The sequence below is a fragment of the Tachysurus fulvidraco genome, chromosome 18, assembly GCF_022655615.1.
Source record: "Tachysurus fulvidraco isolate hzauxx_2018 chromosome 18, HZAU_PFXX_2.0, whole genome shotgun sequence".
Lineage (NCBI taxonomy): Eukaryota > Metazoa > Chordata > Actinopteri > Siluriformes > Bagridae > Tachysurus > Tachysurus fulvidraco.
In genome coordinates, this window is record NC_062535.1 from 1630421 (window position 1) to 1646435 (window position 16015).

General features: G+C 39.0%; 2 protein-coding genes across 4 annotated transcripts in view; both read right to left on the bottom strand.

The window, feature by feature from the left end:
• Nucleotides 1-977: 977 nt before the first annotated feature.
• LOC125139475 (hydrocephalus-inducing protein homolog) lies at nt 978-11941 on the bottom strand. Its single transcript, XM_047803654.1, has 13 exons — nt 11891-11941; nt 10403-11183; nt 9939-9972; nt 8684-8957; nt 6997-7206; nt 6763-6903; nt 6356-6530; nt 5412-5542; nt 4611-4750; nt 4393-4529; nt 4152-4279; nt 2596-2790; nt 978-992 (listed from the first exon to the last, which is right to left on the bottom strand). Exons 1-13 carry the CDS (start codon nt 11939-11941, stop codon nt 978-980), a joined length of 2412 nt encoding a protein of 803 aa, XP_047659610.1.
• Nucleotides 11942-13115: 1174 nt separating this feature from the next.
• Nucleotides 13116-16015, bottom strand: part of si:dkeyp-9d4.3 (caskin-1) — a 40381-nt gene continuing 37481 nt past the window's right edge. For all 3 annotated transcript variants that reach the window (XM_047802733.1, XM_027137933.2, XM_027137934.2), the window contains 2 exons: nt 15279-15990; nt 13116-15125 (listed from right to left, as the gene is read on the bottom strand). In XM_047802733.1, coding sequence (XP_047658689.1) covers nt 15029-15125; nt 15279-15990 — 809 coding nt within the window. In that variant the 3' untranslated portion in view covers nt 13116-15028. The remainder of the gene's footprint in view (nt 15126-15278; nt 15991-16015) is intronic.

Genomic DNA, 16015 nt, shown 5'->3' on the forward strand with positions numbered 1-16015 from the left:
AAAAGATGATAACTGAAACAATACAAATGACGACACTTAACAATGACTAGACATGACGCAGGGGTAAACGTAACTAATGATTCCACGCTGCACTCGGTAACGCGGCTCACTTAAATCTAAAAGACAATGATCATACAATAAGGATCAGGTGTGGAGACAGGGAGGGGCGGACGAAGGCGGGGCAGACATGTGATGAGGAAGATAAACAAAAAGGCACGTGGCCAAAAGTCCGGGCTGAGTCCTGACAGTACCCCCCCACCTCGAGGCGCGGCTCCCGAAGCGCCAAACCCCAACAAGGCCCAGGAGGGGGGGGCGAGGCACACGGCGAAGGCAGATGGGGAAGCAAGGAACACGGCAAAGGCAGATGGGGGAACGAGGAACATGGCGAAGGCAGATGGGGGAACGAGGAACACGGCGAAGGCAGATGGGGGGAGCAAGGTCCACGGCGAGGCCGGTTGGGGGAGCAAGGCACATGGCAAGACCGGTGGGGGGAGCAAGGCACACGGCGAGGTAGGTGAGGGGAGTAAGGCACACGGCGGCACAGCCAGCGAGGGCCGAGCGACGTCCACAGCCGAGCAGAAGGGCCGAACGACGTCCACAGCCGAGCAGAAGGGCCGAGCGACGTCCACAGCCGAGCTGAAGGGCCGAGCGACATCCACAGCCGAGCTGAAGGGCCGAGCGATGTCTACAGCCGAGCTGAAGGGCCGAGCGACATCCACAGCCGAGCTGAAGGGCCGCACATAACCCCCGACGCACCGCTGCCAGATCCACGTCCCAATGACCAGAATACGACGGGAGGGAGGGTGGGAAAAATCCTTCGCCCTGGGCCTGCAGCACCCCCCGCGGAATAAGTGAAGGGACGTCCAGCGATGTCACCGAAAAAAGAAAAAAGGGTCAGAATGACTGCCGGAACAGTCCAGGGGAAGATGAAAAAAAAGCCGGCCCAAGCTGGAAGCTATCCAGCTGGGTCTCAGTTCTTAGGCGGAATCATTCTGTCACAACCAAAGGAGGAAGGAGACAGACCCGTATGCAGGATAGCTTCAAATGAAAGGGGTTTAATAAATAATGAATACAAAGACAAAAGATGATAACTGAAACAATACAAATGACGACACTTAACAACGACTAGACATGACGAAGGGGTAAACGTAACTAATGATTCCGCCCTGCAATCGGCAATGCGGCTCACTTAAATATAAAAGACAATGATGATACAATAAGGATCAGGTGTGGAGACAGGGAGGGGCGGACGAAGGCTGGGCAGACACGTGACGAGGAAGATAAACAAAAAGGCACGTGGCCAAAAGTCCGGGCTGAGTCCTGACAGATACAGACTCAGAATACTATCAACCTAAAACTTTTCAGTTTTTTTTTATTTAAATATACACATACAGCAAATAGGAAAACAGTGCTAGTTGAAGTGTTTCAGGAAAATATAGGTCTTCACCCATCGTTTGAAGATGACAGTGACTTGAATACAGGATGCCGATGTAAATAATAAAAAGTCTTTAATGAGCTTGACAAATAGTGATGGGAAGTTCGGTCCTTTTCCGCGAACCGGTTCCTTCGGACCAGTTCAAAAATCCAGTTCACCAGTTCTTTTACGTCCTGACATAATGACGTCATTCACAATGACGTAATGACACAAATTCCATCATCCCGCTGCCGGCAGATAATAATACAATCAATTTAACACATTCTAAAAGTTCTTTGTAATCATAACTTTAGTTGAATATGTTTCTTACATTTAAGTTTTGCAACTAAAAAACCAAGTGCAGGCACTGATGTGCAAATGTGGATGTTTTACTTGTCTTAAAGATATAAAGTTAATAAACTAATCTTCATCAACTTACAAAAAGCGGCATATAAAAATACACACTAACCTGCACAGCAGACAATAGTAAAATTAAGTGACATATATAGAGTGTCATATATTGTTTTTTTTTTTAATAAAAATGTTTAATAGCTTATGACTAGTTACTATGCATATCCCAATATGTATAATTTGCTCTGAAGGTTTACGCATGCGCAGCATCAACAGTATGTCGGACGCATCCGAAACAGTTTGTTCAGTGTACTGATGATTCGCTGTACCAGTTCATCGGTTCTCGGAAGCGTCCGAAAGAAACAGTTCTCAGTTCAGTGTACTGATGATTCGCTGTATCGGTTCAGTTATTCAAGCATGTACAGTATCAACAGTTCATCAGTTCTCGGACACATCCGAAACAAACAGTTCTCAGTTCAGTGTACTGATGATTCCCTGTATCGGTTCAGTAATTCACGCATGCGCAGTATCAACAGCTCGCACTCACAGTTCTCTCAGCACAACATGTCCCAGTTCAGTGTACAGGAGTTACATATACTGCGGGATATTAGTTTATTTAGAGTCGGACCGACTGTCAGGCATGACCAAAAGTGAGTAACTTTAGTAACTTGTGGATCAGCGCTGACTCAAGACACGAACTGTTTAGAACAAATCAGTCCGATTTGGTGAACCGGTTCATCCAGTGTATGCAGTGACATACAGCAGAGTGACATAATTGAAAAAGTGTACACACTATATGAGGCATAGGCATTTTGACCAAATACCTTTACCTTTCTCTTTGGCTGCTCCTCCTCTTTGATGCTCCACTTGCAGGGCACTGGCTCAGGGTTGTGCAACTGAATTATAGCCACTTTGCACATGCCACATTGAACAGAATCAAACTGTAACATGTTAGTAGAGGTGGTCAAGGAGGGTAATGTGACCACTGCAGATAGACGGACTGGAAATGTAGGACCCCCCAATACCTATGCATTACAAAAAAAACAGAGTATTGAAGGAGGAACTGTAATTAAGAATGCTATCATTTTTATGAAGCTTTAATTAAAGAAATTAAAATACAATGATATATAACCTGTTCATGTGCATTAATATTGTTAGATAGAAAACAGTTCCCAGCCCATTATCAGGCCTTGGTCTTTAGACAAGATTCTGAAAATACCAGGGCCTTAATAACAATTATGTACTCATCACCAACTTCTATAAACAAAAAAATAATAATCTGGCTTGTCCAATAGGCTATGTAGGCTTGCAAGTGGCCTTAATTTCAGCTGGGGCTTTCCTTTTGCCAGAGTTTTTTGCTTCTAAGGAGTAATCATCATCATCATTATCATAATAACTGTGGTACTTCTACATTCACCCACTGAAGATGTTCTACTGCAAACTTATCACAGACCTTATAATCACATGCGGTATATAATCTATTTTTAATAATTCATTACTAATCATGCACCTCTGCAGGAGCTAATTGTCTCTCCTTCAAGAAATACATCAGATAAACTAAGAGGAGACTGGGTGATCATTTCATTGTGCCATAGGAATAAAAGATTTCTTCTTTCCATCAGTCTCAAAAGCAACAGCCAATTATCTAAAATTTCAAGGGGAGCACTGTCAAACTTCACGGTGGTGGCTGTCAAACAAGGAAAAATAACATCATCTACATCAAAGACCCCTATCAGAAAATGAATAATAATGGTGTAAAAAACACAATGCCCAATACTCATGTTGAGTAATGAATGTAATTAAGACTGATGAGTCAGTTTGCACTGTATTTCCTTTTACATCAATTGGAAACCCTAAGTACTCCATATCCATTCAGTATATTCATTACCAAGCTGAAACTTGAGGGGACATTTTTGGGCATAGGCAGAGAAGCAGATCCTGCCTTCATGGCAGAAAAAGTTGTCTTCTGTAAGAATGGTTTAATATCCCACCATAAACTATGGAGGACTATGATAGGAATTAAAGACGGCATTATTAATGACAGAGCTTAGGTCCTTCATAGCAGTACTGTTATTGGTACATTTTTCTTATAGAACTTCTTGATTTTTTTTAAATACCATAAGCTAGATACTAAGCCTTCCATGATTATATTATTTCAGTTTCATCAAAGTTAAGTATTTTGCAGAAGGAAAAGCTAGAAGTGTATTCCTTCATAATAGTATCTCAAAATGCATCACTGGAGTTGAATAAATAAAACCAATAATATTCATAATGTGATTGATTTTGTGTATGGCAGTGAGGTCATTACAATAAAGTTCTTGAAATCCATGAATTACATTTGTTCACCCCTATAGATCAATGCCCTTAAACACTATGGCAAACCTACCTGTATAGACAATACAGTGCTCATCTCACCAAGCTCTAGATTTGCACCTTGTGGATCAAACTTCACCTCAAATGTCTCTGTCTCACAGTAGGGCAGATTCTTCACCCTGTCCAACTCTGTACTAAATCCTGAGAACAGAATAACCTACTGTTTTATACGTTGTTCTATAAAAATCACTCAATCAGAAAAAGTTTAGTTTTTGAGCGTATATAATCAAAAGCAATAATTTGCAGAAACCAACCTGTGCCTGCCAGAGAACGTTGTTCAGCTCTGAAGGACACTGGAAGAGGCCCACTGTTTGTCACTTTTACAATATGAGTAGACACAGTGCCGCGAATCACATGACCAAAGTCCAGAATGTACTCAGGCAAAATAAACCTGTCAGAATGGTATATTATGAAAATATGTTTCTCTTTAATGAAAGATAATATCTTTAATTATTATATTATGTGATGTTACCTGCTGAGCTTTTTGCGCCACATGCTAGAAATAGATCCAAGCTTTTCACTTTGTACAGAGTCTCTTTGGGATTTCTCAGTGGCTATAGAGTTTTCCGTGACTAGGAGCCTCTCAACCTCCATATGCAGCAGCGCATCATACTGCACATGTGCACACAAACATTTGCAGTCATGGAGAAAAGAAAGTACACCTTGTTTTAACTGTCCTTTTATTTTTCATGGCTTAAATAACAATTGTGTGGTCTTGTAAACAAAACAAATTATCTTGGGTGTCAGTAAAGAGAGATTTCAGTATGTACAGTAAGTACATGGAGTTTCGGCATTTTTCCCCACCTGGAATGCTTCATGATAAAAAAATGACTACATCCTGAAATCTGTAGTGTGTTTTCTTGTTGATGTTGTTGTCAGCTACATAGCTTGTTTTTTGTTTATAGTGGAAAGGATCACACAATTGCTATCTAGGGCAGGTAAGGTTGATTGTATTGATGCCATATGACTGACTGACTGAATAATTGCATAAAAGTGCAAGTGTACAGATGATCCTCATAAAGAGGGCAGTTGATGTACATAGCAGTAAATTTCAGCAGAAGCAAAATTATATAAAATATACAAGTATATAATAATTTATAAATACAAAATAATGCAAACATTTCTGAGCACACTTAACAATAAATACACTTCTTATTGGTAGGTTCAGTAAATCAGTAAGACTCAAATCTGCAGGATCATACAGGTATAATTGGTAATCCATGAAACAAACTAGAAAGTGAGCTTTGTCTCCAGTGTTCGAATGTGGACTTACTGTAGGAATATAGTCCACTTCATACGTCTCACCAAACCCTGTACCAGGTCTGCTTAGAATGTCTTCTCTTTGAGATTCACTTTCAACTGCTTCCTTTGCCTGCTTCAGCACTGAGCTATATTGTTCTTCATCTATAAAAAAGACAGAAAATTAGGGTTCCGGTTAATGTTTATTGTTGTGTCAACTTAATTGTTAAGAGGGACAGGTAAATCAAAAGTCATAGCTTCTTGATAATCTTATATTTAAAAAACTAATTATTTTGCTACTGTTGTAGTCAATTGTGTTTTACATATAAATTGTGTTCTTCACTTCATATATGTAGAAGCTCTTTCCATTCATGTGCAGAGACCTTATCACTTTCCCTACCAGTTTGAAATGAAAATAAAAAAATTTAAAGCAATTAAAATGAAATGTAAAAACATTCATTGACATCTCTCTGGGTCACTGGTTTCTGTAAGTATAACTTGCAAGTATGTTCGACAGATTACGTCAAACAATTACTGCTGCAGGTTTGGGCAAGTATTTCAATATTCACAATACAGTATAAATATTTTAGCTATTCATGACTATTTAGTAAGTACATTGATTATGAGGCAACTTGCCTGACAAGGTACAGCCCATTATGCTAACTATCTGAACAGTTTTCAAATTTTGTAGGTAGTGATAAATCAGTGTAATAATCAACATTTAATTTCTATTTAAATATTAAGTAAAAAAAAAATCAGTAGAATTTCTTAACTATACAGTAACAAACATAGACTGTTACATTCTGCAGAATAAAAATAGGTTGAAAAATTTATCAAGTAAAATAAATAATGGCTATACACCATCATAACCTTCATTACATTTAAATCTTCACAAATGTCCTAAGTTAACTCCAGGTAAAAAGGTAAAGGTACCTTTAAACGAACATTTATGTGCATTATTGAATAATAAGCTCTTACTTAGGTCTCTAGGTAGGTCCAGGCACACTCTAGGAAAGATGCCCTCTCCCATAATTGTAATGCTTTTTGGCTCAAAGAAGGCAACCTGTAGTTGGAACACCTTCTTAAAAACCTCTGGGATTCCAGGAAGAAAGTACACAGAAGCTTTCATGTCCTCATATGCCCTTATGTGGCCCTTAAGACAAGATATGCCAAAGCACACAAGCAGGAACTATATATTAGACATCATATAATATAAAAATTATTTATAGTACAAAATACTATGAAACAATAATATAACAATGAATATAGCACGCTCTTAAACAGTATGCCAGGAAAAAAGCACTTTAATAATGATGTAATTCTTCTAATAAAATATATATTGTAGAACATTTTCTGATGCATAGTGATAGAATGCAGCATCTTACCGTGCTGGGAATAACAAGGGGTTGTCCAGGTAAGGTGTCTTTTGGGGACACATGCTGATCCTCCAGCAGAAAACTGAAGTCAATACCCACCTTTCCTGTGTTTCTCAAAATGATCTCTGCTTCAGCCACATGGTCAAATAACTTAAAAAAAAAAGAATTTAAGCATTTTGACTCGTTTACCACTTACATCATTACAAAACACATCTATGCTTGTATACTATAAAAGATATCTACCTGAGGACCAAAGTCGATCTCAGTTGTATCCAAGGTGTAGGTGATCAGTGAAGCTTCCCCTTTGAGGGAAATCTCATATGTTGGGCCTTCCTCCACCACGCACACAGCCAGGACTTGAGCACTGATGTCAGCATGGCCAACGAATGAGAATGTAACCTGTTGCATCTCACCAGGCTGCAGAACTCCATAAACTGGCATAATGTCAAATATCTGAGAGAAAGCAAGGAACAGAAAGAAGAGAGAATGATAGACGTGAACATTAGCAAATATGTTAATAGCAATAGTCAATAGCAAACATTAGCAAATATGAACAATAGAAATATGTTAATCCCTCTACACTGCTTCTCTCTTTCTACCCATCCTGAGGCATCCAGACATTGTACCAGCTCCGATCGTCTTCCATGCAATGAAGACTTTGGACCTCCACTGAGATGAGGCTGACTCTATGAAAATCCTGAGACATCTACAGATCTACCAGCTCCAGTTGGACTCTATGATACCAAGAGGAGATCTGAACTCCATGTGATCTTTACACCAATTCAACACTTGTTTGACTGTATACTTGTACTGTAATCTCACCCCCAGTTCCACCCATATGAGAATGTGTTCCCCTTTGAGTCCGGTTCTCTCAAGGTTTCTTCCTTACCAATTTAAGGGAGTTTTTCCTTGCCACTGCTGCCTGAGTCACCTCAGACTTGCTCATTGGGGATAAATAAATACATACATACATACATACATACATACATTCATACATACATACATACATACATACATACATACATACTTACACACTGTGAACTATATATATCTTAATTTTTTACTATATTAATTCTTTTTTTCTCTCCTTATGTTTAACTTCTGTTCTATGTTTATGTTCTGTAAAGCTGCTTTGAGACGAAGCCCATTGTAAAAATGCGCTATAATGTACAAATAAACTTGAAATGAATTGAATTGAACATTTTTACTTCATCACGATTTTAGTTACAGTAATATATACAGTATACTGTATATTTAGGGCCACTGATACTTGTGGGTGTGGCATAAAGTATATTTGCATGCAGTATCCTGGAAAAGTGCTGCATAATTATAGAAGGGGTTTGGTTCATTTTGGTTTTAGTAAACTTTATTATTATTAGTCACTTAAAATACAATGCAGTCTATAAAATAATACAGTCTATTGTATCTTTATATACGACACTTTTTGTAATTATTTAAAACAGTATAACACATAATTAACTGAAAAGCAAATCTCAGGTTTATGTTAATGTGCTCGTTCTAATACATTATTGTTTTTTTAGTAACAACACTTTTAGAGGGAATTTTATGGAACATAATCAGTTAAAAAAATTGTTTTTATTTAGAAAATAATAAATATCCACAAATTCTGGCTGTAGGAAATGGAACCGAATTCTTAAACCTTAAGTTTAAACCTTAAGATGGTAATGTAAGCTCAATTTTGGACCAAAATGTGGTTAAAAATAATAGTCTCCCAGCAAATAAATGCACCTCTTGTGCCTCTTCATTCATACCAGTGCAAGTATTATAATATTTGGTCAAAAAAGAGCAACTGTGCAAGAATTGGAACATCTGCCGAACAAACAACTAACATACTGTACATACTGTACATTGTAAAGAAATGCAACAAATTCACAGAAATAAAAAGAAATAACAAATAAATAATATTTACCTCTTCCACACTTATACTTGATGTCTCTCTGCCTGTTATGATGGCTGTGCTGATGTCCAGTTCTAACCCTGTCGGCTTCTGTGCTATAGATGCTTTACTGATCTGTCCCGGTAGAATAGAGCTGCATGTATGTGGCCCTACTGATCCAAGAATGTTCAGCCCAGAATTTGTAAGTTGCTCCTTTGCTCCTCTTTGCTCATTAGTACCATAATCTGGGTTTATCTTCTTATTTTTCCTCTCTTCTTCTTGTGGAGTGTTAGAGATTCTACTCTGCCTAAAAACATCATATTTGAAACAAGAAGTATTTTAATGACTTATAACACTATACGAATAAACTAGTTTGACCTCTTGATATGGGTGGAATGTACATCAGTGGCCATGCTGTCTACTTTGAACATTTCTATCTCTAAAAGCTAATTCTGACAACAATGCAGATAATTGACAAGAGAATTCATTTGGTCTGGTGACCCATAAGTGACAGACACAGTTAAGAAGGATCCATCCCTCACTGACTGGGGCAGTGTGCTGTCAAAGAGCCACTGGAGGTGTGTGGAGTCCCTGTGTTGGAGAAGAACAACAAAAAGCTCATTCTATCTAGATCTCAGATTTGTCATACCAGGAGGTTTGTCTACCACTGGCATATTGTGAAATTTAACCGAGGTAAAATCCAATTGTCATGAAAATCATGAAAATGCTCTTAGGCACACTTTATTTCATTGGATAAGGCAACACAAGTAATTAATTTTTAATGTACTCATTTAAAAACTACCATATTGTTCACTGTATTGTGCTGCTATGCACCAGGGTACCATGCGTACTAATGTTTTCGAGCATGCACTATTATTACAAAAACAGGAGTTATAGTGTACTTGAGTTTCAAAATCATTTGTGGGGTACATCTGATTGATTTAAAGAAAATATTTGAACATTATACTGTATAGACACTAAAAAAGTGCAGGCTGTGACAGGCTGTCACTTTTTACTAGTGGATTTAATGTTGCTTCATTAGCTGAATTCTCCTTGACATTTAAATTACACACAGATCACTGCTACTGAAATAATGACGTGACTTCTAACCAAACTAATTTAGTTTCACAACAACAAGGATGATGTATATAATCAAACCCTTTATTTAATTTATATATATTTTCAAGAATTATGCAGATTTTTAATATTATTTTATTTTTTTTGTAGATACATGGAATATAAAGGCCTGAATTCTGTAAAACAAAACATTACTAAATTGATCACTCACTTCCAGTCGATGTTTCTCCAAGGTTTGTCGAAGTCTGTACACGAAAAGATAATAGAGAACTTTGAGTAAAAACAGAAACCTTTTTTTTAATTGATTTCTTTCTTCTATTTTTGTTTCAACAAAGTGATCTAACCTTTTCGAGATTCTGGTTTTGATTTCTTTCCAAACATTTTTGGCAGATCTCCTCCTCTGAAGCTGATCATATTTTAAAAACCAAAAAAAAATTGTCTATTTTTCTTAATATCGAATAAAACATGTTTCAGTATATAAAAAGTATTTCAGTATCAGATTGCATGAATTCATGATATGTAGTTATTTTTCTCCTTGATTGAGCAAAAAGAAAACAGCACTTACCAACTATAAGCTCAGTAGGGCTCTGTGCTTTTGTTTTCACTTTTCAGCCCAGGTCCTACCTACTCAGAATCAGAATCAGATTTATTGGCCAAGTGTGTTGACATACAAACATGCAAACAGGGCTAGGGAGGGAGATGGGGGGCGACTCTTGTAGTTTGTGATGTCTTGCAGGCCTCTCCACACTGACGCAGGGTTGTTATCTGAAAACCTGCTTTTCAGCTTTTCAGAGTACCTTCTTTTGGCTATTCTGATCTCTTTCGTCAGTAGGTTCCTGGCCTGCTTATACAGAGTTTTGTCTACCACTTCCTTGGCTTGTCGAAGTTTTTTGAGTTTGGCTGTGAACCATGGCTTGTTATTGCTGTACTTGCAGAAGGTTTTGGTTGGCACACAAATGTCTTCACAAAAACTGATGTATGATGTCACAGTGTCAGTCAGTTCATCCAGGCTGTCAGTTCCAGCCTCAAAGATACTCCAATCAATGCAGTCAAAACAGTCTTGTAGTTCCTGCTTTGCCTCACTGGTCCATCTCTTCCCTGTTTTTACTACAGGCTTAGTAGATTTTAGTTTCTGCCTGTATGTTGGAATAAGATGGACCAAACAGAGATCAGTATTCCCCAAGGCTGCCCTGGGTACAGAGCGATATGCGTCCTTATGAACTGTGTAGCAATGATCCAGTGTATTTTTCTCCCTTGTGGGACAGTTTATATGCTGTCTGTATTTTGGAAGTTCAAGTGTAAGTTTTGCCCTCTTAAAGTCTCCAAGAATAATAAAAAGAGAATCTGGATTATTTTGCTCCAAGCCAGATGTTTGGTTTGCCAGGTTTTGCAGTGCATCACTCACGTTGGCCTGCGGTGGGATGTAAACTCCGGTCAGGATGAATGAGGAGAACTCCTGCGGTGAATAAAAGGTGTTTACAGTTTATGAGCAGTACAGTTTAATTCTCAGTGGCGTAAACACTTACAGACGAAGAGAGCATTTAACCTGATCAGGCACTCGCCCCCTTTTTGCAGGTTTTTCGCCTACATGACCTACCCACCAAAAAGTGGTACAGCTCCCACATACTTTGACACACAGGGGTGAGCCTGGTCTCATTGGAAAGAAGAGATTCTCTAGTTTCAGATACAAGTGTTGATTGATTCTAGGCCTTACTGGCACAAAGTTACAGAGGCTAGAATGGAACGTTTTCATTTCCATCTGAGTTGTTTACCTGAAAAACTGATTAATCTTATTGCTCTGGAACATGTTAGGAACCAAATGACAACTGAGGGTCATAGCCACATGTCTTGGCTTTCACCATAAAAAATTCAAGTCAAAAGCTTCAATAAAAATATTTTTCTACGGACATGTCCATCCGGTCATGTGTTTCTTGTTTACTTGTTTACTGTATAACTTTGAATTAAAAGACTGCATGCTCAGTTTAAAAGGCCTAAAACAAAGAGAACCTCTCTGCCTAGATGTCTGCTGTGAAAAAAGGCCTGTAACCTGTAACCTGACACCCTGAGCTGTGAGAGTGAGAAAAAGTTGAGAATTGCGCAATAAACCCATTGCGCAACTTTTTCTGCGCGGCTGAGGCCTCAGAGACGTGTCATGTTGCATACCGTTGGAATTGTCTCCTTATTGGCTAAAGAGTTGTAAAGGTCCCGGATCATTACATTGCTACTGGAGGGAGCAATTGTCAGTAAAAAGTATGGATAGACATCATTGGCTTCTCATCCCACATAGGATGGAGAGACATCATTGGCTTCTCAGCCGTCTATCTCTGCAGGACAGGCGCCGATTGGCTCAAGTGAGGGCTTGTTTGATTCGTTAGGCCCTGGACTACAAATCTTAGTGTAGTTCTATAAGCCTCATGGGAGAAGTGAGAGCCGAAACAAAGGACGGAGGTGAACTGCTGTTTCCAGTTTTCGGTCAGAAACGGAATATTTGCGAGGTGACCAAAGCGCTACAGATTCCAGTTGCTTGGACTCTTGGAGATTTTTGTGAAGCATTTGTTTTGGAAAATATTACCCCAGTGAAGAAAGGGAAGCGTCTAAAAGTAAGGGAACAACTGGTCTAGTGCCGCCTAGTTCAGTTCACTACCAATTTTTATTCAAATAGTATGACGGCTATAAATCATATTATGCTTTGTGTGTGGGCTTAAAAAAATCTTGAGAGTCTAATTTTTAATATAAAAATAAGTTTAACTGTGTATTTAGAGGATTTAATGCTTAAAAGCTACAACAAAGTTGCTTCAGACTCATCCCCTAGTGGTCATTTTCCCTGTTGTGCCGTGTATGGCACGGCGGTTACATAACACTGCACACCAACACAACAGCAGTTATAGCTGAGAGCTTTGAAAGTTTCAGCTTAATAACAAAGTAAATACAGTTCAGTTTTTGAAAATGTTTGTGTTTTTTAGTAAATTTATTTTTTCTTTTTTATCAATTTAATCTGTTTTTGGACCTTTTCCTTAATACGTCTGCTTTTGTAGATGAGTCTTAAATCCTTGTTAACTAATGGGCACACCTCATCAACATGTGTCAAGACAACTATATGAGGGATAGCTGTAAGGTAGAAACAAATATATTTAATTATCCTGCCTCGATGCCTGATGACGCCTGAGATAGGCACAGGCTCCCCCGTGACCCGAGAAGTTCGGATAAGCGGTATAGAATGAGATGAGTGATTTCTAGTTTGTTCTCAGCAGCTGAAATGGCTTCTCTAAATTGCCACTAGCTATGAATGAGTTGTGTGCAGGATTGTGAACAGGATAAAGGACCAAGCAAAAAATTGCTTGTAAGTAAAATATACAAATAAAAAAGCAGATGTTCATAATTCATAAAGTTTATTAATCGTACTTCCACATACTCTCAATATGCTTTACATGGAAGAGGTCTCCAAGGATCATTTCTCCAGAGGGTCGAACACATTAACCAGTTGAGCATGTACACAAAATAACTTGAATAGTACATAGACTTTTTTTTTTATACAGGATATAAGGTTTAACTTTCTTATGTCCACCTTTAACTTCATTAAAATGAATTATTCAAACATGATAAAGGATTGTCATAAAACTAAAATTACCAACATGGAGAGTTGATCGAAATATTGCTCTGTAATTATATAACATAAATACTTAATTATGGACGTTTGGCCACTATTATTTAGACTGCAAGCTCTCTCCAATGGGCCAATGCATATGCACAACATAAAAAACTTATCATCTCATTTTGCATCTTAAACAAACCCATATCCAAAGCCCTGCCCACACACACACACACAAACACACACACACACACACACACACACACACACACACACACACACACACACACACACACACACATACACCTCCTAAGCTCTTTCCCACACAAACACACAGAGGACTGTATTCAGAGTTAAACGTAGATTTAATAGTGAACTCGCTCATAACTGCAGAATCACGTGCTATTCAGATGTTACGTAAGAGTTACACATGGAACAGAGTTTGCCTAAAACACAGGTTAAGATTTCATCTGGACTTGTTAAATTGTGCAAATAAATAAGTGTTGGTTGTGCCGGACCCAGTGCTGGTCTATAAGCTCTTAAATAATGAGCGCGGAGTTTGGTTCATTTTTACGGTTTAAGAGTAGCGTCTAGATGCCGTTGATGCTGAAAAAAAGCTGCCTCAGGCGCTCTACTCGAGAAAATCTGGTATGTTTAGAGGCATGAAATACAGGCAGGTGATTTGAATCATCTGAATGGTTCACACTGAGAAAACTGACTAAAACTGGTACAGAACTCAATTCCGATTATGACCGACTTACCCTGCGGGACTCGGGCACTCTGAATACGGCCCAAAACGCTTGTTCACATTAACCGGGATTGAAGCGGTGCCTGTTGCATTCCAAATTCTACTCTGTAATCTATGTCACATTTACACTACGCCACGCAGCATCTATGAACGACAAATTATAATTCACACTGCTTTATCTGCTGAAAATTGGGATTTTTTTGTTTTCTATGCAGAAACTACACGATTAAACACATTCACACACAAACAACTACAGTGACGAGAGAAGGATCACAACATCTCAGTTTTTTTTTTGTTTTTTTGTTTTTTGCTTTGAAATATGGATCCAAAGGGGAACCCATTAAATGGCTTTTCCTCATGTTTTTTTAAGCTAGCTAGCAAAATTCAATCTTTAGCGTATTCTTTAACTTGCTGTTTTTCTTTTTCCCGTGTTCCCCTTTGACGTCTGCGTTTTTCGCTAAACCTCATAGCCGACTTCACATTAAAGCACAAAAATAGTGATTCCAAATTTTTTTGAAAAAATGAATACACAAACGTTGATTGCCAATGAAGAAAAGCCCAAACATAGTACACACACACACACACACACACACAAACACACACATACACTCTGACACATTGCTAGCATTTCTTGACCTTAACAATGTTTAAATAGTTTGTTAGCATTTAATTGTGCTTATCTCTGGAAGCAGCATGAGAGCGGTCCATCCGTCCTGGATCCAAAACCTTTACCAAACGTGGACGTTCGATGATTTCACATTTTTTAAACCCAAGATCTCTGCCCTTCAGGAGGTCCACAATTCTCTCTGATAAAATCTAGTCTGTGTTTATCGTATTGTTTATTGGGATTCCGCTTGGGTTAGCTTGATCATTAAAGCGTGGCTTTAAATAGATCTGGCGCTCGGATGAAGAATATGCTGTGCTTATTTCGTCTATGATTTATTTTGTGCTTTTTTTTTTTTTTTTAATCCAACATGGCATCCAACTGGTCAGCAAGGTCATCGAACATGCTTCCAATGTCATCAAGAATGTTGACTGTGCTTTTATTCTCCATTGTCGAACTGGAATACAAGAGAGAAAAGCAAGAGGGTGGGATTTCTCAGACAAATACAGTACAATGCTGGAAAAGTCTTCGATATGTCTGTCTTTTTATTTTAAAAATCTTATTATTTAGTAGCAACAAATATTTAAATTTAAAAGATGAATAAAAATACTTGTCTTCGGTCATGATCCTTTCCTCTACGACCTCCAGTGCCGCAGCTAAGGAAGCGCTGGTCTCATCCAGCCTTAGCTGGTTTCTTTCTTCTTCCGAATGAAGTGCCCCCTGTGGAATTTCCTCTGCAGTTACACCACTATCTTCGGTAGTGCTTTCAATTTCTCCCTCAATTTGCATCTGTCTGGCCACACCGGCTTTTCTGCGCCTCATCGGCACCTGCCCTGACCCCTCTGTGACCCTTGTGACCTCAGTAGAGGCCATCTCTTGCCCCTTAACCACTGCTACTTCCTTCATCTGCCTTTTCCACTCATCATCCTCACTGTGTTTTTCCACCTTTTGCGGCTCTGCCTCAAAAGGACAGGGAATGTCCACTGACAGCCCTGCTGCGGAAGATCTTGGAGGTTTGACTGGGGCAGATCCACTCCCGGGGGTAGAGGGAGTTTGTGGAGTTTGTGGGCTCTGAGCAGGAGATGTCAACAGTTGTGGGGACAAAGTATGTGATTCTGCTGGTTTTGGTGTCGGAGTTGATGGACTGAGTATGGCATGATCCTCTTGCTCAGAGGGAACAGTCGGGGGAAGTGGGTGTGTGTTTAACTCATTGGGTGGGGTAACTGTGTGAGTTGGCAGGGGCTTTATTTTGATTGGTTTTGGAAGTGTTGGAGGAGGACTTGGCTTTGGAGAAACAGGTGGTGGAACCTTTTTGACTTCCACTGCAGTGGTAGAAAGAAGATTTTA